Source organism: Ixodes scapularis, unplaced genomic scaffold (genome assembly GCF_016920785.2).
Source record: "Ixodes scapularis isolate PalLabHiFi unplaced genomic scaffold, ASM1692078v2 PGA_scaffold6__148_contigs__length_123643588, whole genome shotgun sequence".
Taxonomy (NCBI): Eukaryota; Metazoa; Arthropoda; class Arachnida; order Ixodida; family Ixodidae; genus Ixodes; species Ixodes scapularis.
The window spans coordinates 44,265,600-44,292,576 of record NW_024609881.1 but is presented as its reverse complement, the minus strand read 5'-3'; the positions used below and the strand labels follow the sequence as shown (position 1 = coordinate 44,292,576).

The window sequence follows — 26,977 nt, the reverse complement described above, 5'->3', positions numbered from 1 at the left end:
AAATTGTGCAAATGTGAAGTCAATAGTAATATGGGTCATTCCTTGCCATCAGCTTTGTAGATGTTTTCTTGTGCCACTCTAATCCAGTCGTCGGTCGAACCGTTTTTTACTGTGTGTGCACAATCTTTCATGAAACACGAAGTGTCCCTTGAAAACCTCAAGAGGAATGTTGCAGCAACATTCCTTCGTCGAATCCGCTTAGGACGGCAGCGATGCAGAAGCACTGATCGAGGTACGAACAACCGCTGCGTGTAGAATTCCCAACGGCTGTTGCAATCTTTTCTCTGTCACTTCCTTACCAGATCGGGCATGCTTGCCCTTCTCCATCTCGCCAGCCCAAATGCGAAAAGCCCAAGACGTGAATATCTATATAAATCAACTGATGCCAAGTGCCCCTGGTCCCAGCTAAGGGCGTTCTTTCAATTTCAAGAAAACAAACAAGCAGAGCGGCACAGACGTTTCGAGTGAACACTCTTTTTCAAGTGATGGGACCCGTGAAACAGAGCAACAGGTGACAACAAGTAGATGACGTGAAGCAAAACAAACAAATAAATAGTGAAAAAAAAAAGAAAATCGATTCGGACAGAAATGTTTTTATTCTCCCAGTTGGTGGGACCAGCTTGGCCAAACAGGGTAACCCAAAAATTTGTTCCTTTTTACTTTTATTTTTCCTCGTGTTTCAGATGGTTTCTGCAGCAAGTTTTGCTGGGTCCTTCCCGTATCAGGACTTGAAACTTTCTCTCGAGTTGCGAGGCGATTTGGCGGTCGTGTTTTGCAATATATTTGTGCATAAATCTGACAAATAACCGTAACGACGTTACTCTTTACAGTTACTTTAGAAAAACAGTAACCCTGTTACAGTTACAAGTTATTTCCACTAAGAGGTAACGAGTTACAAGTTACTGAAAAAAGTACCTAGATACCGGTAACACATTACTAGTAGCTAGTTACTGCCCAAGACTGGTTGTGACACTGGCGTGTCAGCAGCCTCGACGAGTCTATGGAAATATTAGTAGTTCTGCCGTGTTTAATTGAGTGGAGGCCTGTGTTTCGAAATTAAAATAATTTCAAACAAATTTTTTGTTTGACTAGCTTGTTTTGCAGTTGGTTTTCTAGTTATCCGGGCGGAAGACCTAACAGAGTGCTGTATGAAGGGTGTTTTTCTGCCTCATATGTTTTAAATACTGGAGTGCCTCAAGGGTCCAATCTGGGGCCATTGTTATTCAACATTTTTGTCAATGATTTGGTAGACAGTGTGCAACATTCAAAGGTGCTGCAGTTTGCAGATGATGTGAAGAGTTTTCGGCGAAATTCTTTCAACTACTGACTGCCTAATAATGCTAAGCAATGTTCACACAGTTCTAAACTGTTGCGCTTGAAAAATAATTTGGCACTTAACCCCAAAAAGTCCAAGGTTGTTTCCTTTATGCAAAAGACGAGCTGCATTGAGTACTCGTTTATGATGTTAGGTTCAGCTATTGCGAGGTCAGATACTATTAGTGACCTGGGAGTGCTTTTTGATTCCCGCCTTTCGTTTACTGAGCATGTTTCGAAAGTTGTGAATGATTCTTATCAGGTGCTAGGCATTATTTCCCGAATGAAGCGGAATTTTCATACTTACGCTAGCATGATTAATCTATTTTGCTCCCTTGTTTTATCTAAACTTGAGTTCTGCTCAGTCGTATGGAACACCATTGGATCGACTCAGTCATGTATTTTAGGAAATGTGCAGCGTCGTCTCGTGCGTATTGTTTGATAGATGGGTTGGGAGGTACATCTATTTTGATTATGAATACTTAGTCTGCTTGACCTGGTACCCTTGCACAAATGAAGATTAATGCGAGACATGACTTGTTTTGTATAAAATAGTGAACGCTACAATTGATGCACCTTTGCTTTTAAGTGCAATTTCTTTCAGTGTTCCTCAAAGACATGTCAGATTTTCATTTCTTTTCTACCCGCAGAAAGTTAGTGTCGCCTTCAGCGCCTCTAAAATCGCAATAGGAGTGATTTAGAATTGTTTTCACCCCTTTCAAATTTTAGAAAAGCATTGTTGGCTGCTTGACAAACATCTGTGCTTTGTTGTTCTCTATAGTTTTATTTATTTCCTTTTATCTTTTCTAAATCACGTCTTGCTTGATTGTTTGTCTGTATCTGTTCTTTTATTGTTTGTAATATGTGCACACTAATAAGGCCTCGAGCTGTGTGTGCGCACATTAAAAAGAATAAGTAAATAAATAAAGCCATTAATTAGCATGGGTGGCGCACTTGAGATTAATCGATACTCAAACTTTGGGGATCTTGGAGAAGAAGACCCAGCGACCAGTGTGTGTGTATGGGGGGGGGGGGGGGTTTAATTCTCTTGCTCACCCCAATTCAGTGATATCTTGAATGGACGAGCTCTCCCCCCCCCTCAAAAAAAAAAAAAAGAAATCCTGGCAATTACTTTTTTTTTTTGTAGCGTTGACCATTTTTACTGGCGAAAGAAAAAGAAAAGAAATTGGAGCTGGTGTAAGATTTTTGACTTGTATTGTCTTGTGCTTATCAATGATGGGGGCAGTGGCGTAGAAGTGGGCGGGAAAATCAGTCATTTCCAGTAAACAATAATTATAAGGAAAAGAGTCCCCCTCCCCATCTTCAAAACACTTTCAACACTGCTAGGTGGGAGAATGCCTGAAAGGTCCCTGGCATTTGTTATTGTAGCTTCTTTTAAAATTAATGAATTGCGCATTCGTAAGTAGACATCAATAGATGTGATGGCTGTTACAAGTTGTTTTGTTGGGTTATGTGATCGAAGATGTGAAATATGCTGAGCATGCCGAACACTGGGAGTATGCTAGCCTGCGGGTTTGGCAATGGAAGTATGGAACATCTGTGCGTGGGTGTGGTGTGGGGGGGGGGGGGGGGGTGAAAGTTGCTTGTCTTAAAAATTTTCACCCCCCACATTATAGCCCCCTGATCAGCTAAGCACCGCACAGTCTTAATGAGCTGACTGTGACACAGGTGCATTATACATAAAAGTCTTACACCAGCTTTTGCATTTTTTTTGTTTGCCAATAATAAGATTTCAAAAACAACAAACAAAAAGAAACTGATGGAAAAATAGGGATTGCTTGGGTCCTGCTTTGATGCCCCTTCTCTCATAATATTATTATGAATAATGAAAATTAATGTAAGGCTAGGTAGTCTAATTCTTTTTGTGACAAGGTTAAAGACTGAGTACTAACACATCTGCCGTTATGTGTTGCAATGTTCTCTGCCTCAATAATTTCTCTTGTGAGCTGGTTGTGGTGCTTGCCAAGCACGGCACAGTTACTCAGCAGCACTGAGCAGCCACAGTCTTGACAGTGAATGCCTAAATGATTGGAGTTTTTGTTGGTGAATGTGTTCTTATGCTCACGAAGGCGATTGTTAAGACACCTTCCAGTCTGACCTATGTAGAGTTTTCCACAAGAGAGGGGAAAGGAGTACACCACCTTCTCTGTACAAGGGACAAAGGTGTTTTTATGCTTCTTTTTGCAGCCGACAGTTGTAATTGGTGGAGTATTTACTTTCTTGCACAAGCTGCGAAGTTTGTTAGGAGCTGAAAAGATGAGTTCCAAGTTTACTCGGTTAGCTATTTTCTTCAGTCCGTGAGAAAAATGATGAATATATGGCACAATTATGTTTTTTTTTGTTTTGTCTCTTTGCTTTTGTTGAGTGCATACATGTTGCCTGCTTTCGTTGATGAGCTTTTCGGCCACTGATGTTAATAACGAGATTGGGTATCCTGCGCGCTCCAGTCTTGAGACTTGCCCGTGAAAGCTCGTTGGAATGGAATGCAAGCAGGATTTTATGAGTGAGTTTTTGAGGCATAACCGCACAATGCTTTTTTTAACAAGTTTTGATTGGGCCAAGTTGAATGGTAATAGTGTTTTTTTTCCCCTGGGCTCATACGACCAGCATAAATGGTCGTATTTGTTTGGTTGTGTTCGATTAGCTTCAAGATTGAGCCACTGACGCCAGTCGGTGCGTTGGCTATTCATTTTGGCTGCTTTTCGCCGAAGAAGCCTCTGGACCACACCGTGGGAGTTTGACTCATTTCGCAATTACTTGATTTCGAAAAACCTGCTCACTGCATACAATTAATGAGGGAAATTGTCTGCTTTTAAAAGCTGGGGGACGCGTCTCCATCTCTGTCGCACCTCCATTATTTATATTGTACCTCCGCCGAAGCCAGCAGCAATATACGTCTACATTGCTCAGGTTGTCCGGCCACAAAAAATACTCAATTTCGCCGTTCAGGATTCGAAGTCAAGTTCAATGCAGAGAGGTTCTGCGTGAATCTCCGATGAAGACTCTCTTCAGTTTGTTTGGATTCTTCTCCGTGCTGCAGGCTAGAACTATTCAGCTGAGTTTAAGTAGTATCTCTCTGTCTGCCAGATATACTTTTATTCAGCAGTTCACCTAATGGCCTGTCAACTAAAATCATATTTCAACCCAAAGATTATACTAATATCGCTTTAGTGGGGCATAGTACGTAATATAATACATAACCCGCAGATTCATCAAAATGACTTCTCGATTTCTACTAAAGCCTAAATTGAAATATGAGTATCAGCTGCTTAGTGGGGTGCCAGTGGGTTAGCATGCCCGTTGGCCCACAAAGCGCTTGCTTAATTTTCATAATTTTTCTTTAGCCTGTATTCACTGAGCAGATGACTAAAGCTGTTTCTTAAAGACAGATATGCAAAAAGCTTGATTTCGTGGACAGATAAGTCACATGCTCGTGGCTTTCTTGGCGGAACATTTCTGTAGTCATCGTCGCTTTCCGTAGCTGATCAAAACTGATTTTAGTCGGCGACAGGTCAAGAAAGAAGTGCAAGCTCCTCCCTCATCTTTCCTTTTAGCAGAGGGAATGCTGGAGAAGAGGTCCCCTCCTTTCCAGCGTTTTCTCTGGTAAAGTGGAAAGAGGTGGGAGGGGCTTGCACTTCTTTCTTGACCTGTCACCGACTATAGAGTCTATTACTGTCTCTCTAGAGTCCATAGCTTCGGTTTTGAACAAAATCTCCAAGACCAAAGTTTGACCCAAAAAGAACAAAAAGCACAGGGAAAACAAAACCATGCTCTGCAAGTTTATGTGCACTGGCCACACTTGACTGTCACAGTTAAAATACCTATAAAATAGGGCATTAAACAAAAGAAAATCTGTTAGATTGAATGCAACACCGTTCAGGCGGCCTGGCCGAGCCGACGCGACCTGTTCCCAGTGGCCATGTTTGTATGGTGGTGGCGCCCCCTGTGGGTCGCTGGAGTCACGAATAGAGCAATGCCGCTCCATCCACGGAGCCCCGATGACAATTTATGCCTAGAGACGAGTACGGACAAGCGCACGCATGGCGATGGCCGCCGGGTACAAAGTTAATCAACTCCTGCCGCGTGCGCGTTCCACCACTCATACAAACAGCAACGAACAATCGGGGTATTTTGCCGCAGAAACTTACTTCCGCCGTTTTAGCGAAATAAACGACTACGATATTGATTTTGGCGTACGCCAAACCTCTACCGTAGTCGAAGCGGAGGGGTAGTGAGATTGGCGTCCTACACCGGCACTGAACGAGTTCACTCGCCTACCAGTCGCTAGCTTTTGGGTGTACGCACTAACTATTGCTACACATGCTGGATATCTACCACGTATGCTGAATTAAAATGAAGGCAGCTTACCTTTTATCTTTAAACGGTTAGCGCCACAAAGGCAGGTGCCGCTTGGACCGCATGCTCATTGAACGAGAACAACTGTGACATCAAGTCCGCCTAGCGGCTGATTTCCAGTGTTGCCAGGGCCTCGAGCGGCTAGTTTCGGTTTTGTCGACTGCGGCCCAAACAAAACTTTGAGGCGTCGATATCTTTAAAACTATGCACAATACCGAAAAAAAAATTACACCTTGTAATTCAGGGACGCTGACTGCACTAAAAACAGTCATAATTCCAAAATCAAAACTATGGACCGGAGTTGCCCTTTAAGTATGCATTTGTTTTAAATCTAATGAATTCCCAAACGCAGGTCTCTGATTTTTATGTGCTTGATGATGCCAACATGACGAACACTGTAAGTAACTGTCGTGCAGTTTCCTGCCTCCAAATCGCGACACACGCGGAGTGCTGATAAGAAAAAGGCAACACCCACAAGCACTTGGAGTGCGTGCGCATAAGAACAATCTGCAGTCGGAGTGCGGATAAGAATCCAAAACAATCCGCACTCGGAGTGCACATAGGGACAGCCGTAGCAGCCAAATAAAAACTGGAACTTTGGTTTTAGCAAACAGAGTTAAGCCGAAAAATTCTTATGCACTGAGTAAAAACTGTCTAATTTGACACTCTTTTTCACAGATGGCACTACATAAATCAAAGACAAGGAAGTTATTTTGAGACAAACACCGACAAGCAAATCCAGCAGATATGAGTATGTTGTACCACCATTGAGTGGCAGTTCCAACCAGGTGGTTTTAACCATTTTCCTCCCTTACTTTAGCAGACAGCCCTATTTAGAGACACCTTTGTGAAAACTTTCATTGCAGCCAGTTTAATGGATTGTTTATAACACATTTTTGATGTCCAAATAGTGCTCGTAAGCACTCTGCATGCAGCTTGCATTGATGTCACGTCAGCTGCCATTGTTGTGGTGTCGCTGTGAGCACATATCTTCCACACTATTAGTTTTGTATGGCCATATTTGTTTTTCTTGGGAAAAACAATTAGGCTAGATCACTGACAGGGTGTGGTGATGTTAGTGTGATCTAGAGCCCCTGTATATAAGCTCCCGTGGGAGCAGAGTTGTGCATTCATCCATCTTGATATTTAAAGTTATGCTGGAAAGCCACGCACTCTTTACGCGTGCAGGAGCCGTGCTTTGACGAATGCGGCTGATGCTTTGAGCTAACTCTTTCCGTTATTGTTTCGACGACCACACTGCACTTTATTATATACTTGCAGGAAATATTTCGTTGAGGTAATATTTAGATAATGAGCTAGGCTACACGGCATGCAAAGAAGCTTCCAAGTATATATATATAGGTATACTTTTTGGCGACGAATTTAGTTTCATGATCAAGCGCACCCGTGCATCGTTGCTTTTCTGCTCTGTAGATGCCAATTAATTGTCGCAAAGTTTTTATTAGAGTGTACGCACTAATTTGGCTTGCAGGCATCAAATGTTGTGGTGTGACAATAAGTACATTGAATGCTAGCTAATTTGCAATTTAGTGTTTACAATGATCTGTGATTCGAATACTATACACGGCTTAATTTTTGCGAAGACCTTATTTTTCTCGAATCGCCTACAATTTGCCAAAAATAGGTCCCGGGAACCATTCCGGTAAAATGTAACCACATAAATCTATATCGAGATCCCGCCGCGTCGCGAAAGTTAGATCCTGCAAATCATTCCAAAACTTGAGCTTTGACCTAAATCGCAAAATATTGAGCCCGTGAAAAATAATTCGTTTACAGCGCACTCAAACCTCAATGTAACGAAGTCGGTAAAATTCGGAATTTAATTCGTTACATTGATATTTCGCTACATAGAAATTTGGGGCTAACGTTGAAGAGTTTCCACAAATGTTTCCTGGGTGCACCAAACTCACCGAGGACATCTTTATTTCGGTTGAAAGTAGTGCGTCACCTTTTTCTGGACCACTCTTGACGTTAGTATTGGCATCACTCGACGTTCGCATAGCCAGACGGTTTGCATCACGTCTTCGTCTTGCTGGGTGCTCGCGAACCGCTTCAAGACATCGATCGCGTCCAACACTTCACAGTTACTGGGCACATTGCCAGGTGCCTTGCTCATCAGGCTCGCTGTCGTCCCCGTGGCTCGCGGTTACGCCGATGGCGACGCTGACGTTGCTCAAGCTGGAAACAGGTGCCTAAGAGCTGCACTCTAAAAAAAAAAATGAAAAAAAAGAACGAGGGGAAAAAAAAGTGTTGTCTGGTGTAGCTACGTGATTTCCGGCTCCTTCCTCCTCTATATTTCTCCGACCTTCATGCTTAGGTTTTGGTTTCGAACAGTGTTCTTGGTTGTATTAAAAAGATACGTAACTCTCTAGCGAAATATTAGTTGGGTAGTCCTCTGACACCATACTAAATCGCCTGGTAAAAAGTGAAATTTTTTTTAAGGGGTGTTAGTATCCCTTTAAAGGGGCACTGCAAGAACTTTTTTTCTTGGTTTTTAATTTGCACCGAACCTGAGCACACTGAACGTAGTAACTTAATGAAACGTTTCTTTTCTCGAATTTCGCTTTATTTTAAAAGTTATAGGCAAATTAAAATTACAGAAACAAGCGAAAAATAACCTCCTTCATGACATCCTTGGTTGCTTGAGTGGCCTTGAACTACAGGAGGAGGGGTAGTGAGCTCAGCGAGTGCTCACGGCTGCCACACTCCATGTTGACCGCTCGAGAGGGTGCCACTAAAGCATGTTGTGGATAGGCTCTATAAAGTGGGCAGCCAGGGCGGCTCGCATTGCATTTGTTGCGCAGTTAAACACTGATTCAGCATGACACTTCATTGGCCACAAACGACAGCAAACACTGGGTAAAGATCAATTCAGAATGGGAGCCACTTTGCGCTGCCATACCGCCAAACGGCCAAACCGCGAGCCAAATCTTTTCGCCGACTGACTTCGGAACGTTTGGAACCGGTCGGATCCTCGAGCCCGTGTACGATTGCAGCGCCGTCGCGTACATCTATAACTTTTCTACACTCGCTGCTCGTTGGTGCCTGATCCCACTACCCCTTTCTAGTATGCGCCGCCTTTTCCACCGCTTGGTTGCGGGTATGTCGACAGGTCATTTCTTGTTTCTATACTTTATAAATTCCATTTGTTTCTTTTCTAATCTAAAATACAGAACAAAAACTACTGTCATAAATAATTGAAACGGTTCGTGCCGCTTATATTTTGTATTTGACTAAAAAAAAACTTTTAGCGGCTCTGACCTGTAGTAAGCCCAGGACCAAAGACTTTACAGATTGCGCGCTTTCGGCACCGCGGGTTGCCCCCGTAGGTGGAGGATGTTTCCACGTCGTCCGGTTGAAATATGATGCACTAATATTTAGTTACTCTCTCCGTGCCCGCTGGCTTGCCCGAACCCCAAGAGACGTGGAAACCGCAAAAAAGTTAGACGCTTAAATATGATTGCAGGGCCCCTTTAAGCATGCAGCTTTGGCGAGGAATTTTGTGGCATGATCCCTCGTGCAACAAGCGGTGACCCTGGAAGAGTATTTTACGTGGGGGGCTAGCGGTCGAAATAATAAAGAATGAAAAACTTAAAATTGAAAAAAATACATTACTAAGATTTTACTGTTTATAGAAGGTTTATTATCACTATCTATACTGCGTGTCCATATGTTCATCCAAAATTCCTGTCGCGAAGCAATGAGATGTTGACACAATCAGATTCAATAGTACATTAGATAAACGGCGGCATCGATCTACGGTGTCGATGTAAAATGCACTAGAAAATCGGGCACCTGCACATGGAAAGCTGACATTTTCAACAAAAGTGTATTTTAATCGTGGACGCATTCATGTGAAATTTCTCGGCGCAGCTTCGTTCCTGTAGAAAGTTATAACAATGCATCCTTGAAAATTTCAAAACAATAACAACCGGTGGACACGGCCGTCTTTCAGTGGTAAACCTTCACTGGTGATTCCCTTTTTTATTTCAGCATGTTTCCTGTTTTAAGGTCATCTTTGAAAAGAGGGTAAAATTAGTCATGGACATGTTACTGCTAAAATGTAAAAGTGTTACAGTGACACAGGGAAAAAAGTAACCCTGCTACAGTTACAGTTACAAAATTTAAAGAGTAAATTGTTACAATTACATTTACTTCACTAAAGTAACGTGGTTGCTTTGTCGTTATATTGCAAAAATATTTTCAAAAATTCAAAAGGTACTTTCTTAGTTTGCATGTTTTTTCGTAAGACATTGTGTTGTTCACGGTAGTGAATCTGAGTTTTTGAGAGACTAAGATTTTTCCTAATAACATGTTTGATACTTCCTAATTAAATTTTTATCATGAATTGTTCTCTCAACTGGTAAATCCACTATATGATGAAGCATTTATGGTTATTTGACAAAAATAAGAGGCGACTGTAGTTTTTAAATATCCATAAAGAACTTTATAATTAAGTGCGGCTCAATCACGGTGCGAGTTTATGCAATCGGTAAATTCTAATTTCTGATTTTTTTTTGTGAGGCGAAATGAAACGGAAGCAACAAACATCATGCATAGGTCAAGTCAATAATAATATAAGTCATACTTTGCAATCAGCTTTGTAGATGTGTAACTCCAATCCACTCTGCAATCGAATTGTTTTCTACTGCTTTCATGAAGCACGAAGCTTTTCTTGAAAACTTCGAGAGCAATGTAGCGGCAACATTCCTCCGTCAAATCCGCTGAACACGGCGGCAGTGCAAAAGAAGCGCTGATCGAGGTAGAAATGGCCACTGCGTGTAGAGTTTCAAACGGTTTTTGAGACCTTTCCTCCGCCACTTTCTAACCATATCGGACACGTTTGCGCTCCTCCATTTCACCACCCCACTATGGTCCGCTGCAACCTAAGAACGAAGGGCGAGGGTAGGACGGGCTGGGGAGGAAGAAACAGACGGAACGCAAAAGAGAGGAGGTTTCCCCCTCTCTTCTCCAGCGTTCCGTCTGCTTCCTCCTCCCCGGCCCGTCTTACCCTCGCCCATCGTTCTTAGGTTGCAACGGACTATAGAAGAGACCACCCGTAAAGCCCACGACGTAAATATCCACAAATCAAGGGATGACAAGTGCCTCTGGTTCCGGCTAAGGGCGGTCTTTCAATTTCAAGGAAACACACAAACTTGCAGAATGGCACAAACGGTTTGAGCGAATACTCTTTCTCAAGTAAACGGACCAGAGAAGCAGAGCAATGGGGTACAACAAGTGGGCGACAGGAGGCAAGGCCAGTAATTGGGTTGCAAAAAAAGGGGAGGGGAGAGCAAATGGGCCTGAAGTCGAGACCCCTCAGGAGTGCGTCTGGGAGTTGGACGATTCAGATTAGAGGGGAAGGAACCGTGTGCTTGGCGGCAGAAGACGAGGTTCAGAAAATCGGTTGTTCTGTAAGACTGCGGGCATTCGGGGCGACAATCACCAAGAAATGTCCTCCGCGAAAAGCATTTGCTTCCTCCACCGGACAAAAAAAAAAGAAACAATCTAGAGATGCCGCACTTTGTTACACTGTGTGTCCGTACTTGCCGTGTATAGTGCGATGCACTATATACGGCAAGTACGGACACAAACGTCCCCATCATCCAAGTTGGCGAAACCACCTTGGCAAAGCAGGGTCACTTCAAAATTTATTTTATTTTTATTTTTTTTTCTCTCAAGCTCCAGACGGTTTTTTCAACAGTTTTTGCTGTGCCCTTTCCGTATCAGGACTTCGGACTCTCATGATTTGTGAGACGATTTGGCGGTCGTGATTACAATATTTTTGAAAAAATAAATATAAGAAGTATCTGTAACGACGTTACTCTTTACAGTTTCGTTAGAAAAATAGTACCCCTGTTACACTTACAAGTTATTTTCAGTGAGCAGTAACGAGTTACAGTTACAAGTTACTGAAAACAGTAGCTAGTTTCCGGTAGCACATTACTAGTAATTAGCCTACTGCCCAAAACTGGGTAAAACCATGTGGGTGTATAATAAGGTACCCGCCTGAACATAGCAGGCTGGTTCGCCAAGAACCGAATGATGTTTCGGAAACCAGACACAGAAATACAGGCTAGAATGCCACAATTCTTTGATGTCTCTGACGACCATGCTCTGTGATAGTGGAGCGTCAACATGGACCACAGTGTGATCTCCCCCTTAACAAATTCTGTCCCAGCCTCCTCTTGCCTTGGTAGTAAGGATACTTTATTCCCTCAGCTTGCGACACCTGTAGGCAGTACCTCGTTCAAGAAGGGCTTTTGTCTCGCGCAGATCATCTCCCCGCCTCGCGCTTCGGCTTTCCCCACGGAAGCAATTACACGACCCTCGTGGTTGTTCAGACCACCGAAACAACAACTACAAAAAAGCGCAGCCGCGAAAAGAAAAAAAAAGCTAGAAGAAATCCTCGAGTTCTTTGGGAAACGTCACGGCTCAAAATATAAACAAAACAAAGAAGCCGGCTGGCTGGGTGGACAAAAACAGTGCGCTGTGCATACCCCCTCATGGCCAACCCGTGAGGGCCGTATGAAATGGGGCGAAGACAATGACCAAGCAGGGGAAGAGAGATCTTCCTGACTAGAGTGCCTTTGGGAGATAAAGGAGCCCTATCACTGCCTGTGCTATGCAAGCCACAGGTGCCGGTTTTTTTTTTTTTTTTCCTCCCCATTTTTTGGGAGATGCGGTGTCGTCCGCGGTTTACTGACACTTTGCTTTTCTTCAATTTCTTTTTTCTGGAATTTTGTGTGCGAGGATTGTGCCGCAATTTGGTGGGAAACCAGCCGTTACAAAAGCAGAGCCACGGGCTTTTGCACTTGGCTAAGGGAAAGCCACGTACCAATGGGAACACAGAGGGGAGGGGGAGGAGGGGGGTGCAGGCATTGTTCGGTAGGCCTTGAGCCAAATGCACGGGGCTCAACATACTGCCCAGCACCCCCTGGAAAATGTTAGGGGGTGCTCAAGCCCCCGTTCCGGCGTCCCTGGCAACAAGCGTCTTTTAAGTTGCTCGCTCGTTCACTCCTTTGACGTCATAGCACGCGGTGCACCGTGTGTCTATTTTTGTTTTTAAAAAATTATTACCGTATTAGCAGTTTAAGAACTGACATGCTGAATCATGAGGACGTTAAGTATGAATAATCATAAGCTCAGGGGTGGAACGGCTGTGCCATTTGCGCCATCTTGCGCCAGACGCATTTGTCTGCGCCATCCTGCGCCATGTTGCGGAAACTGCGCCACAGCCACTACCTCGCGCCATTATGCACCAAATCGCAAAACGTGCTCCAAAAAAATTGTATTTTGTCTTGGTTTCGGTTTCTGTCGGCTCAATTGGCAACAATGAGCGCGTTTAGCTTGGTTGGCCTTGCAATCCTTTGTTCTATTTATTTTCCCTGTGTATCTTGAGTCAAAAGTGCTCAAAAAAAATTCGGGGGTTGGATTCCAAGCGCTACACCACCTGCGACTGGGTTGTTATTCTTCAACCATCAGTGGTTAAGCAAGTTGGCCGAGGTGAGGTCGAATGGTTAAGCGTCAGATTGCCTGAGGCTCTGCAGCCCGGGATCCGGGCGTGAGACAGTTGAAAACAAATGACCAAAAGATTCCTTTTAGTACTTCATCGTTAGAAGTTGGAACCGCATTCCTGCAAGATAAATCATGATTTGATAGAACTGAAACGCAGTCCGATCCGAAACCTGGCCGACCAGCAGCTCTCACGCGAACGGTAGACCTGCTCGGCGTACTTTAACCTTGGTCCTGCTTATCGCTTAGAATACGATAACTCAGTTAATCGTAGTCTGCTGCTTCGATATTGAGTTGCACAATAGGATAAACTCGAAATTTGTTGCCCTGTTCCTCTGCGCAACTGCACGTCCGTTGCTTGTGCACGTCACATGGTATGCACGCATAATTACTATGTCGAGCATGTTTGGGTTGTGCTATAGGCAGTGCTGCTTTGCATTTTGAGCAGCTAAAAGCCACTCAGAAAATTTCAAGGACACTATTTTCAGAAACATATGATACTTGCTTTTTGCTTCTCATTAAGGCACACAAAGTTTCAAGTTTTCACATCTGTTACACTGTTATCCCATCTACCTAGGTCCCTAACCACTCATGCTCATCTGTGCTGCTAAGCACAATTGAAATTGCTCCCGTGCTTGTCTAAGAATTATTTGATGCTGTTAGTTCAGATTATTCATGGCCATTGCGCCATACGCTGTTCAAGTTTCTTGATACTTTCTGTTTGTTTTATTCTAGTTTTATTTTTGCTGTATTGCATGCATTTTTTTCATGTATTATGCTGAACTATAGGGGGCAGAGGCTCTGTCAGGCATTACGCCTTTATCTCTGCCCCCATGCGGAAAAGTTATCCGCAAATCAAATAAAGAAAAAAAAAAAAAAAAAAGACACAAGCTGAAGTGCAATGAAAACTGACCTGAGCTGCTCCTAGCCTGCTCCAGAATGTAGTCTTAGCTGCTCCCAACCTGCTCCAAAACAGCTGTTTCAGCTGGTCCCGTGGCTGCTCCCAAGAACATTTCATGAGTTCCACCCCTGTAAGCTAAACAATCATGTAACAAACATTTTTTTAAACCTATGCAGAATACAGCAGTCTGTCGGATAGTTAACTGGACTTTTTTTTTTTTGCAACAGTCCAAAGTGTATCTATTGCAGAAACGATTTTACATACCAAGAAACACCTGGCAAAAAAAAGAGGGGCCAAAAATAGATGAAAAGGCAAGTTAAAACAGGAAGAGTTTGCGAAGATCACACTTTCACTCTCCAGCCTAAAAAAAGATATACCTTGCTGTTCCTTTTTTTCTTATGCTCTGATGTATTTTATCAGAGCGGTCTGTCTGGTCGTAAGATAATTATCTGGGACAGTACTAAAAGATTTGTATAACAATATTGCTTTGCAGTGGTTTTTGTCCTTACCGAATGAATTCCAGAACTGCATTTTTGCTAGCTGTGTACACAAATTCTTGATACAATTGAACAAAAAGTGTTGGTACAACAGCATCAAAGTCTTATACGTTGAGTGTTTGTTAGTTCCAAGCTCTAGTAAATGTAGTCTAACCAAATGCAGCGTCCTGAGCATATTCCTCTTAGTAAAAACATGGTAGCACTAATTTCGTGCGTTTTGATTCTTTTGTACAAAGCAAGGTTAATCTTGCTCCTTCCAAAACAAAGATAAATTTCCGACCCGTCTTCAGGTTACAAGTGGTCACCTGTGTCGAGTGTTCCTATGACGAGATGACCTAGATAGAAAAGGCCGCTGTGATTAGTTTTGTAACAAGTTTTTTGGTAACGAGCTGGATTGTGACGAGTGGCCTCCCTGATTGGGTGGATCCAATGGTTCTGGGGTTCAGTTGAATTATTGCACAAAAAGTGCTGTTCACAAAACATATCAAGCAAAAATATAGGGAAAACTAATTGGTTCCAGTGGCATAGTTACCTCAGATGTTATCTCTTGCAAGTCCTAACCCCTTTAACTGTTCAGAATTTTACTGTAGTGTCACTCTGGCAGCCAAAAAGAAAACAGATTGTGTTAACATGCACATGCTACAACCTACCCACGTGCCTAGCAAGCCAGGCATACTGTATTCCCTGTTCTTATGCATTCTTCATTGTGATGTTGCATGGCGAAATTTAGGGTGCATCTCTTGTGTGTTGTCCTCATAGCTGTCTGACTAGCTTGATGTGATTGGAGGGTGTGCCCACTTTGTTCTTATCTTAAGCTAGGGACAAACGCTTGCACCTTGAACAAGTGGAGTGTAGCCTAAACCGGTGCCCTAAAAACTTTTGGTGCTATGCCAAGAAACACACGCGCAACTTAAACCAAGGTCTTTGTCTGCGCACAGATAACAACGCTAACTATGTATCTTCACCTACAGAAGTTGCCAATATTTTTGCTGATTACTTCAGCAGTTGTTATTCAACCTGTCAGCAAAGCACTCAGCTGCAAGAAATAAAAACCAACTGCCATGATTTCTTGTCTGGTATTAGAGTAGATGCCGTTGAAATTGCGGAAGCAATAAAAAAAATTAAAACTGAAGCTATCTATAGGAGCTGACTCTATTCCATCCTTTATAATTAAGGGATGTAGCGAATTATTTATACCTATTTTGTTGCACATCTTCAGCCTCTCTCTTATTTCTGGTGTTTTTCCCTCCCTTTGGAGAAAAGCGGTTGTTTTACCAGTTTTGAAAAAAGGTGACAGCTCTGTGAAAAGCAACTACCGCCCAATATCTTTGCTATCTGGATTTTCTAAGGTATTTGAACGGGTTATGTATTCCCGTATTCTTTTTTATTTCCAGCATAAGTTTGTAGAGTGTCAGCATGGTTTTTTGAAGGGACGTACGGTTGAAACATATCTTTGCTCTTTTTTAAATTACTCTGCCCCTGTTGTTACAAACAGAGGACAAGTTGATTGTATCTTTTTTGACATGTCTAAAGCCTTCGATAAAGTAAACCATGAATAGCTGTTACACAAATTATCGTCATATGGTTGTTGCCCAGAGCTATGTAACTGGTTCCGTAGTTATTTATCATCTCGATGGAACACAGTTCGTGTAGATAAGTCATTCCGACCACTTCTTTTCCACATCTGGTGTCCCTCAAGGCTCCATCCTTGGCCCGTTGTTGTTTTTGATATTCATCAACGACTTGCCATCATATGTTGATAACGCTCAAATTTTGTTGTTTGCCGATGACATCAAGCTTTTTATGAATATTCCCTCTTCTATCGACTGCAACGCTCTACAGCATGATGTTTCACAGATTGCTATTTGGTGTACAGCGAATAGCTTATCTCTGAATCCATTGAAAACAAAAGTCGTATCTTTCTCAAGGCGTCACCCCATAATAGACTGCGACTATGTTTTAGAGGGGATGCCTATCAAATGTTTTTCTGTTATAAAAGACCTTGGCGTATACCTGGATAACGTTCTAACGTTTACTGCCCATGTGTCACTTGTCGTTGGCAGTGCAACAAGAATGCTTGGTGTTATATTTCGTATTATGAAGCACTTTAATAACTTGGCTTCCTTGGTTCGGTTATTTTGTGCCCTAGTCGGGTCTAGACTTGAATTTGCTTCAGTAGCTTGGAATGCATTAAATAAAACTCAGGCATTGAACATTAAGATGTACAGAAGAGGTTAACACGCATTGTGTATGATCGATACTCTCATCGTCGCTTCTATTTTGATTATGAATTTCTTCTTAAAAAAGTTTCGTTGACAAACTTGTCCGATAGAAGAGCGGAACGTGACTTCTTTTTTCGTTAGTTAGTAAACGGTGTATCTGATTGTGGCTCGCTTTTAAGTGATGTTAATTTACATGTTCCCTCCCGACCCACTAGAAATCATTGTACTTTTTACATTAATACTGTCTGTGATCTCTCGCCTTTATCACGCTGCCAACTGCTTTTTAACCGTATCAACAATGCTGAAGTGGATATATTTAGCGACTCTCGGGTGTTCGCGATGAAAATGAAATTACTTGTTGCCAATTTGTAACGTTTGTGTATTTTTGCCATGTCTGTTATTTTAATTCCTCATTTATTATGTGTACCAAAGAAAAGACCTGTTGGTTGTTTTTGGGCACTTGAAAATAAATATTTATTATTATTATTATTAATCGTGGTCATTGCTTTTTGCATTTGCTCCTAGTCATCTCAAGTGGACCCATGCATTCTTCGTGATCTTGCGAGCCTGCGACGAACCTGACTGCAGGAAGCTATTGAAATGAAACCGATCCAGTCTTCAAGTCCTGGTAAGTTTTTTTTGTTTTAACCTTTTTCATAAAGAGAGGGCAGTGGCAGTGTCTAGACTACAGGCGGTCATAGTCTCGAGCAGCGCTTCTTGTACAGCTACCTGCACACTCCTAGGGCTCGTGCTTGTTTGGAAATCCCCCACCAGGGCCACGTCCTCGGTGGAGCCCAGAGCTCAGATGAAAATGTGCCGAGTGATATTGATTACCGTAAAATCCTGAGAGATGCCCCACCTTCTAAAGATAGCCCACCCCTATGCTTGGCTTGATTTGCTTTATTTTTTTAATAATTCAAAGGTAGCCCATTCTTAGTAATAGTAGTGTTGGAATCAATGCTGGCCTAGGAGTTATTGCGGCTAGGTCCCTATGGCGGGATATAAGTGAACGTTGCTGACTGGGAAATACGATCATCCTTGCTTCGTTGCCGTTCGCCACCTTGGAAGGGACACAACATAGAAATAGCAATTTTTTAAAGCTTTTCTTGATTGTACACTGAAAGTTAGCCCACTCCATATTTTCATACGATTAGCTCTTGATGTTAGGTGGGCTGTCTCGGGATTTTACGGTATGCTTCAGTGAAGGGAAGCAAGCACTAGGATTGAAGCTCAGGGGAGCTTAATGGCCATGGGGAAAGAGTGAAACAATGTAAATTTTGGGTTTCTATATGCGGGAAATTGGAAACCAGACAGGAAGCAGATTTTCTGTGAGGTACTTGGCTAACGTTGGAAAACAATGAACAGGGTAGAAAGTCAGCCATTGCTTCCTAATTTGTTTTTCTTCACTAAACATGCCACAAAGTTTTATTGAACATCGTCAGTTTGCACAAACATTAGAGAAAACATGCACTGGACTTCAGATCTGCTTTGTCGCTCAAACTATATATTCTTGGCCATCTGATGTGTCTATTCAGCAGCTCTTCAGCATGCCGTACTGTTGAAAACATTTAGGTAGCTAGAGGGTGACATCTGGAGGCCACGTGATTATTTCATTTAATTTTTGTTCAAACTGCCAGATTTAAACAGTGTTCAAGGCATCAGAGGTTGTAGGACTCATCATTGAAAATGGTAGAGTGCTCGTCAGTTGCAAACAAGTTTTTGTATTTCTTTATTGGCTAAAGTCCTCCATATTGAGCCCATCCTGACTTTCCCTATGCTTACAAACATATCTTTTTTTTTTTTGTGGGTTGAAGGGGGATTAGAGTTTTTTCTGAGAAATATGCGACAAACAACCGAAACCCCTGAAGGGGGCATTAAAATAGTGGTTACAGTGCCATCTGCTGCAAAGAGCACAAATCAAGCTTCAGAGCCAAACATGATCATACTTGTGGTTTGGCTTTCTGACCCATAATGAAGAGCATGAGTGAAACGTGTAATTACTAGACTGCTGTGCATAAAATTTAAGAATAAGGAAATAGAACATTTTTTAACAGTTTGAAGTTACGTTGGTTGCTGACCGAAGAAAAGATAGATACTAAGGGCCATGACATGTAGGTCGAGATATGAAGAGATGCTGTAGGCACAGGCGAAGGAAACACTTAAGCACGTAGGTAAGGCAAGTCCAGTACATACCTGAATTTACCTAGGGATGGGATGGTTTGATGAATGAATAGGGACCCCCAAAAGGATGTGAGGCAAACTAAGAGAAGGCTGGAAGAATGGTGGGAAGAGCTCAAGGAGATCATTGAAGAAGACACAAAAAACAAGGAGGAAGTTTAGTTATACTTAGGGCAGAGTTGCTCAAGGGTTTGCCTGAATCAAAGCGCCATGCCCTAATTCATCCATCCGTCCAGAATCGAAAGATATTGTCAAGCCAATAGCTTTTACATCTAAATTTGTCACAATGCTGGTTTCCAGAAGGCTGCCTCCCATTTCCAGCTACTACTTTGTTATGAGGCCAGCAAAAACTGTGGGTAGCACTCGCCAAATGATAATGGCAACCGTTACCCTAGGGACAACGGTAAACTGCAATCATGGAATGATGCCAGTGCGTTAAGGAAGACAGAGCTTGCCACCTTTAGTTGGAATGGGCCGAAATGGTTCAAAGTTTATTGGCACTTGTAACGATCAAAGTGAAGCACATATACTGTGTTGACCTTGAGTGGCACTTTAGTGCGTCACTGTGTGGACCCACCAATAGTGTAGAAGGGCTGGGACCACCGTAAAGTTTAATTTTACCCACTGGCACCAAATACGCGACCTAACTAGGTTTCTGTTGTTTCCAAGTTTATTTTTTGGCTAAATTAGAGGGTGTTCTTCTGGGTTCAGGTTTTATTTAAAATTAAGTTTCCTGGTGATATCAATCATTGTCATCGAAATTCAGTTTTTTTTTAAATTGACGTCTTTGGGCAGAGATCACCTTGTCAGCAAATATATTGAAGGAGGTGTTTCATAGACAACATGACATAGTAAATACAATGCCAGAAAATAAGTGTATACACCAAAACATGTTTACTAACAAACCGGAGTGCCCCTAGCGGACGCCCCAGCATGCGCGAGGGGGGTGTGGGCAAGAAGCTCGCCGTCACCCATAGACAAACCATTGGAATGCGTCGTTGTCGGCGTTGGTGTGTGTCCTGGTGCTCTTTTTCGTGTTGGAATTGATTCTACGTTTTCTTAGCAATGCCTGACTACTTGATCGACTTCAGCGAAATTAATGAGGCTTGTTACACCGCAAAACTTTGTGTGAATAATGTAACATGCGGCGATTCTTTCTGCATGGACGCCGCAGAATGGATGCTAAACCTTGATTCACATGATGAGGTTCTTCTCGCTATATTCAGTCATGACGTCGCTCGGGCTGGAGAAGCCTGAGTTGTAGCTGAGATATTGACGTCGATACTGAAAATCACAAGCAGAATCGGAACGAGTGAATCAGGCATAAGTCGGTGATGGCCACTAATAACAGTTATCAACATCTCCTTATACCTACTGTTTACACCGAGCCTACTTACTCGAAGCAACCTTCAAACTTAAATGTCTTTTGAGGTCTGCACTTCTTATCGCAATTGCCGGGTCATCGTTTGGTCTACGGGCTGCTGTCATTTGAACGAGCAGACGATAACCAGAAACGTTTGAGAGTGCAGATGACAGCTTGAACGATGAGGCGGCCGTTTGAACTTGATGATGCACTGAACATAGTCTGCGGGTGGTCCGTGCAACTTGACGGTTTTCCCGCGTTCATGTTGGAACAAAATAAAAAAATCTGACGACCACGAGTGTCCGTGAATTCAATCCAAAGTGCTTTTCGCCCAAGCAATCGTGGTCCGACGGCGTCGTGTTTTTTCTTATCACGGCCCCTGTTCATATTCTCGAACGAACCGAGCCTGCAGAAAACGACAACTGACTTTCAAACCTTTCCCGACCCTTTTGCCCCAGTCACGGTGTTTTGACGAGAAGACAGGTTTTTGTCCAGTTTCTTCCAAAGTAACACGGGAATGCACGTCCCCCATGTTGACCTTTGCCCACAGCCCCAGACCAGAAGTGCGTCTGACACGCCACCACCGCACCGTGACGTAACAGAAATGAGTTTGTGTATAATGCTTAGTTCAACAATTGCGAGTGATGTTTATCTTCAAAGTCCTATAAATCATAGAATGCAGTATTTAAGAAGTGATCATTTAAATTTGTTTAGACAAAGTTAAACAGTTGTTTTCAGGAAGTGAATAACATATTGTTTATTAATTTCCGAGCACTTGACACGGTAATGTCCTGGGGTCACGGGATATCAATTCTCTCCCAAATCAAAGAAAATTTACGTCATGGTGCCAAGTCATAGTGTCAGATTACACTGTCTGCGCGTTGTCTGAAGTCATCTGACATCAGGGTCACTAAACTCGTCAAGCACAACTTTGTGCCCAAAGTTTCCGGAACGCGCTAATTGGACTCTCGCGACGCTGATGTTGCGCCGAGCGAGGTGTCAATCATTTGAACGCTCATTTCTTTGAGAGAGGCAGAATGTAGCAAAGCTCATCGAGGCGCGCGTGCGGCGCGAAGAACCTGCTGATTGAACGGCTTCGCCGATGACGTAGCACCCATTTGTCCCTACATCCCTACGCCAAGCTAAAATTAATGCTTTGCAGATTATCCCTAGACGAACTGCTGACGCTCAAAATCCCTCGGAAGTTTGTGTAAAAAAGAAACCTCGTTTGTCGAAGTTGTCGCTGACGTCAAAGTGACATTTCCGAACTTTGCGAGAGCCGTGGTTTGAGGTGGAGATCTTCGCTTCGGATCGAGGCAAAGTTAAACTTTGTCAACATGGCGGTGCCGTACGCTGCGGCCGAGCTTATCTTCCGCCATCGTCGGCGTTGCTACTGAGACCACCGGGGACGCCTTTCAACTCCCCGACGACGACTTTCGGCGACAGTACCGGCTATCGAAAGCCGTTGTGCGTTGACTCTGCCGACGAGTGTCGTTTGCCGCCTCGGACCGTGGAACAAGTTCTCTGCACGCTCCGGTTCTTCGGAACCGGTAGCTTTCAAGGCATGGTGGCGACTGACGAGCACCTGTCAGTCTCCCTCATGACTGTGAGCTGAGCTGTCAGAGTTTATGCGGCTGCCAGCGTTTTTTTTTTCTGTAATATTTGAAGAGGTACTAATAAGCTGGTATATAATTCAGAATGTTGGGAAACAAACAAGAACCGGGGTAATTCTTGGGTAGGGTCGAGTCTGCTGGCAGCCGGCAGAGTTATTTCCCCGAAATTCTACTGGCAGTCGTCACTCATTGGCGGTCAAATCAGTTCATCGAACGTGTCATAGACAGATCGTTTCATCGGCACGCGATGTAATCCCATGAAAGAGATTGTCTTCCGTTAGAGGTTTATACACATTAAACATTTTCACACCTTTATACATGTAAGTGGGGTGTCCCATAACTAACACCCTAACAAGTGTAGCGATGGACCTTATAAAAGAAATGCAAACCTCACACCTTTAAAAATGTGTGATTTTTTAAACACGTTTTTTAAAACGTGTGATAATGCACTACTACACCTTTTTATAAAGATGTAAAACTACAATACCCCTTCTCGTCAGGCACGTAGCCAAAGGGGGGGCATAAGGCCTGGCCCCCCCCCCCCCCCCCCACCGAGATATTCCATTTTGCGGGGGCCTCCTCTCCTCCCTCCCCCTCACAAAGCACTTTGTCATCGGTGCGCCCCCCCCCCCCCCCCTTAAACAAAATTCTGGCTATGTGCCTGCTTCTCGTCAAGGTGTAATTACCACAGTACATTTCTTTTTTGGGGTGTAGACAGTGGCCCGGGACCCAATAATATGACTCAACAAATAAATTACACAAACGAGTCGCCGAAACAGCACGTTGCTTCTGGGCAAGTGTCGAGGCAATATCGGCCGAAAATTGGCTTCAATATTGGCCAGATGTACGGTTTTGCGCCTCGTCCCGACATCCGGCAGGTATGGGTGTACCGATGCAAATAAACAATTTATGTCTAATAGCACTGGCACCCCTGATTTCTTAGGAGGCTGGATCGCGGATAGAGGCCTGTATTGCTGAGGTCGAGCGGCACCACCGGCAGTCATCGCTTGACACAATCTTATGCATGCTATAGGAGAAACGGACAAACTCAGTTTTATTACGTTAGTAGGTTATTCTCTACCATGAAACTTCTATCGTGTTTCCGCAAATAACAGTTAATATTGTGGGCAAGAATATTAAACGCGTTAGAATACCAATCTTGTTTAACTAAATGTTGCGTGGTTGAGGGTCCAGGGCGACTTTGTTGGGCATTAACTGTGATGTGTTTAATGAGACAAGGGCTACCGAGAGTTATTGTGGAGTCATCCGTGATTTCGGAGTCATCAAAGCTCAGCAAACGATAAGTTAGAATGCCTTTACTGGGGACATTCGCATCGTTTTGACCGCTTGTACATAGTGCTTCATGGTGAAAGATTTTTCTTTGGACTGCTGTGAGGGCTTCCGTGACAAACTGAAACTCGGAGCGTGCCGTTCAGTCGCTGAACGTGCCATTTATTTAGCAACCGAAGCAAGCGACGTCGGTAAAGTCAATCGTGCTCCGGCCAATTTTTTTTTAATCGATGTTCAAATGCTTGACGAATGTCTATTTGATCTCCAAGAACCCGACATAATCATCGCAGCACGTCATAAAATGCTCGCCCTCGAGCACCGCGTACAAGCTTCCAATTTTTGCGTGTTTCTCCCCTAGACTTGCGTGTATTGCCTCATGGTGTAATAGGCCAAAGTAACAAGGACGAAAACGAAGAGAGAACTAGACAGGACGCGGCGTATTGCCTGTCGTCAAGCAATGGCCGCCGGTGAGGCCAGTGACGGGCTCCCAATTCGCGATCCAGACTTGCACTGTGAGAGTTCTAATGCATTACACCCGCCGAGTGCTGCACGGAGAACAGGCCCCGAACGTACTTGCCGAATGCATCGAGTGCAGACTGATGCTGTTGCCATAGATGTTGTAGAAAAGCACCGACCTCAAACCAAAACTAGCACCTTTTTGTTCGATGTGATGGGTGGGAAGGCGAGAGTGCAGTCGCTGCCATCGTTTATCTATATAAACATTGGTTGCTGCAATGTGGAACTTACATTTACGATGACTTCCACTTAAGCAACTCGGCTGTCAGAGATGTCTACAGACGGCGTAGGTTTCCGAAACCAGCTGACTACAAAACAGCGTACACTTGAGGAAATTGATGGCACTGTACGTGCAAGAGCTTGCTTCGTTTTAAGCATAGTATTATGAGTGAACCACTGAAAGGATACGGCTTAAATCTAGTTCTTTGGAACATCTAGCAATACGTTTCGTAAGACTTTATTTCCCTGGTGAGGGCATTGAGAACCGAGAGCTTTCTCAAAACAAAATATGACTGGGCAATATAGCTGCCGTTCAAATATGACTTTGCTTGAGTCTCGGGCAATGTTTCCATGTTTAGCCTTCCCGGACGCTGAGTGAATGCGTCACAGGTTTCTGCTGTGGCAGCTTTGTTGAAAAATGTTTCACTTTTCACCCATACACAAATGATGCTAGATCTCGCGGCCTCTGTGGTTGTCCCTGGCCTTTCATTACACACTGGTAGGTTTCAGCGTCTGTACGGCTACAAAACAACTCAAATTTTGCAAATAAAACACGGGCCGTCGATTTCTCCCTTGTGAAATATCAGACGCTTACAATTCAAGCTCGCGTTTGAGTTTGTGGCCTGCGGGACGCGATTTCGAGCAGGAAACCAACTTTTTCTTTCAGTTTCGCTGTGCGAATGCCTCATTGTAGCAGACAAACTCTCGTCGTCTGCTCTCGCTCCTCGCCTGGGCGAGGCATGACAGGATTGTCGGCGCTAGAGGGCTCAAAGACAACGTACAGCAAGCGACGTGAACGCTCGCCTCCCCGCGCTGTCTCGTGCTCTCATGCACCGCCTAGGGATCGCGGGGTATTTTTCGTCAAAAGTTGCGAAGTTGAGCGCGCGCAGGGAGGAGGAAACTTTGCGGCGTTTTTTTGGTCACTCCCCCCGCTGTGTCAAAAAGCAAAGAATGTTTAGCTACCCTGATGACCTCATATTATGCCCGATTTATTCACATGCAAAATTTAATGAGGAAATTGATGTCTTGATTCCATGTCATGGTGTCATGTCACAAATTACCCACTGAATTCAGCACATTGCTATGATGTGACATTGTCAAGTTACACCAATTCTTCCGCTAACTTTGGATGATATGCCAATGACATGGTCACATCACATTGATTTTCCGGCTCAGTTTAGTGGCGAAATCATGGTGTCACATGACACTTTCACGTGACTGATGTCACAGGCTACTGTTGTGTCATGTGACATTGAGACATCATGCAGTCAGAGCAACATGAGCATGTTCATATAGAGTTCTTATATAATACTATCTAAAAATCGGCATTCTTGAAAAATAAAAAGTGATTGAAGTGGCTTATCTGGTTGATACTAACAAAACAGTTAATAGAGTTAACTATTCTGGTGCTTCATTGAACTAAAGTGAAAAGACAAAAATAAATTAAACCACTCAGCTAAAAAAGAACTGCAATAATAGCTGTTTTCTTCAAACATGACAATCCTGCTTGTGCTTTTCTTGTGTCCTAATACAAATGAGGCCTTGTAGGAGACAGAAGTGCACTTTTGGAAGAGATCAGCTGCCCCCTGAAAGCCACCGAGGACATCTGGTTTGGGTGCTGTTCCTGCACCTATGTTACAAGAGACCAGCGTGGGATTGTGAGCCACCTGGCTGCCCATGGTGATGAACAATTCAAGTGCCAACACCCTTCTATGTCATCTGCCTCTAGGTCCCAAGTGCCCACCAACATACAAAAGTACAAGAGTGATAAATTGTTCAAGTGCAAGTTGTGCCCTCAAGCCTTTGATTACAATAGCCTCCTGCTCCGCCACATTCGAACACATACTGGTGAAAAGCCATATAAGTGCGAACTTTGTCTCCAAGCCTATGCACATAATTCGGATTTAAAAAGCCATATTCAAACACATACTGGTGGAAAACCATTTAAGTGCCAGCTGTGCCCCCAAGCCTTTTCTTACAATTCCCATCTCATTTGCCATAGTCGAATACACAGTGGTGAAAAACCATTTAAGTGCAAGCTGTGTCATCAAGCCTTTTGTCGAGAGTTTGATCTCATCGTCCATATTCGAACACACACAGGAGAAAAACCGTACAAGTGTAAGTTGTGTCCTCAAGCCTTTGCTAAAAATTCTCGTCTGATTTGCCATAATCGAACACACAGTGGTGAAAAGCCATTTAAGTGCAAGCTGTGTCCCCAAGCCTTTTCTCAAAATTTTGATCTTATCATTCATAATCGAGTACACACAGGTGAAAAACCATACAAATGTGAGATGTGTCCCCAAGCTTTTGCCAAAAAGTCGAATCTGGTCTGCCATAATCGAACACACACTGGTGAAAAGCCATTTAAGTGCAAGCTGTGTCCCCAAGCCTTTGCTAGAAAAACCTATTTGACCAGCCATAATCAAACACACACAGGTGAAAAACCCTACATCTGTAAGTGGTGTTCCCCTAAGCCTTTGCTAAATATTCCAATTTGATGTGCCATAATCGAACACACAGTGGTGAAAAGCCATTTAAGTGCGAGCTGTGTCCCCAAGCCTTTGCTAGGAATACCTATCTGTCGAGCCGTAATCAAGCACACACTGGAGAAAAGCCATAGAAATGAAAGCTTTGCCCCCAAAAGTCTTTGCCAGAATTCTCGTCTCAGAAGCGATAATTGAATACACTCTGGTGAAAAGCCATTTAACTGCAAGCTCTGCCTCCAAGCCTTTTTTCAGCATTCTGATTTGATCTGCCATAATTAAACACAGTGGTGAAAAGCCATTTCAGTGCAAACTGGCTCCTCAAGCCTTTTCTCAGAATTGTGATATGTTCCCACACAATCGACCACACACAGGTAAAAAGCCACGTAAGCGTAAGTTGTGTCACTGAGCCTTTGATTCTGTTCTGATATGCCATAACCACACCCAAACACACAGGTGAAAAGTCAT

The 26,977-nt window shown here is 43.4% G+C and overlaps 1 protein-coding gene across 1 annotated transcript in view; it reads left to right on the top strand.

Annotated features, from left to right (window-relative positions):
* Nucleotides 1-26,977, top strand: part of LOC115314383 (TNF receptor-associated factor 6-A) — a 108,779-nt gene that overhangs the window by 9,032 nt on the left and 72,770 nt on the right. Inside the window, 1 exon segment of the mRNA XM_042286084.1 lies at nucleotides 17,373-17,475. Coding sequence (XP_042142018.1) covers nucleotides 17,448-17,475 — 28 coding nt within the window. The 5' untranslated portion in view covers nucleotides 17,373-17,447.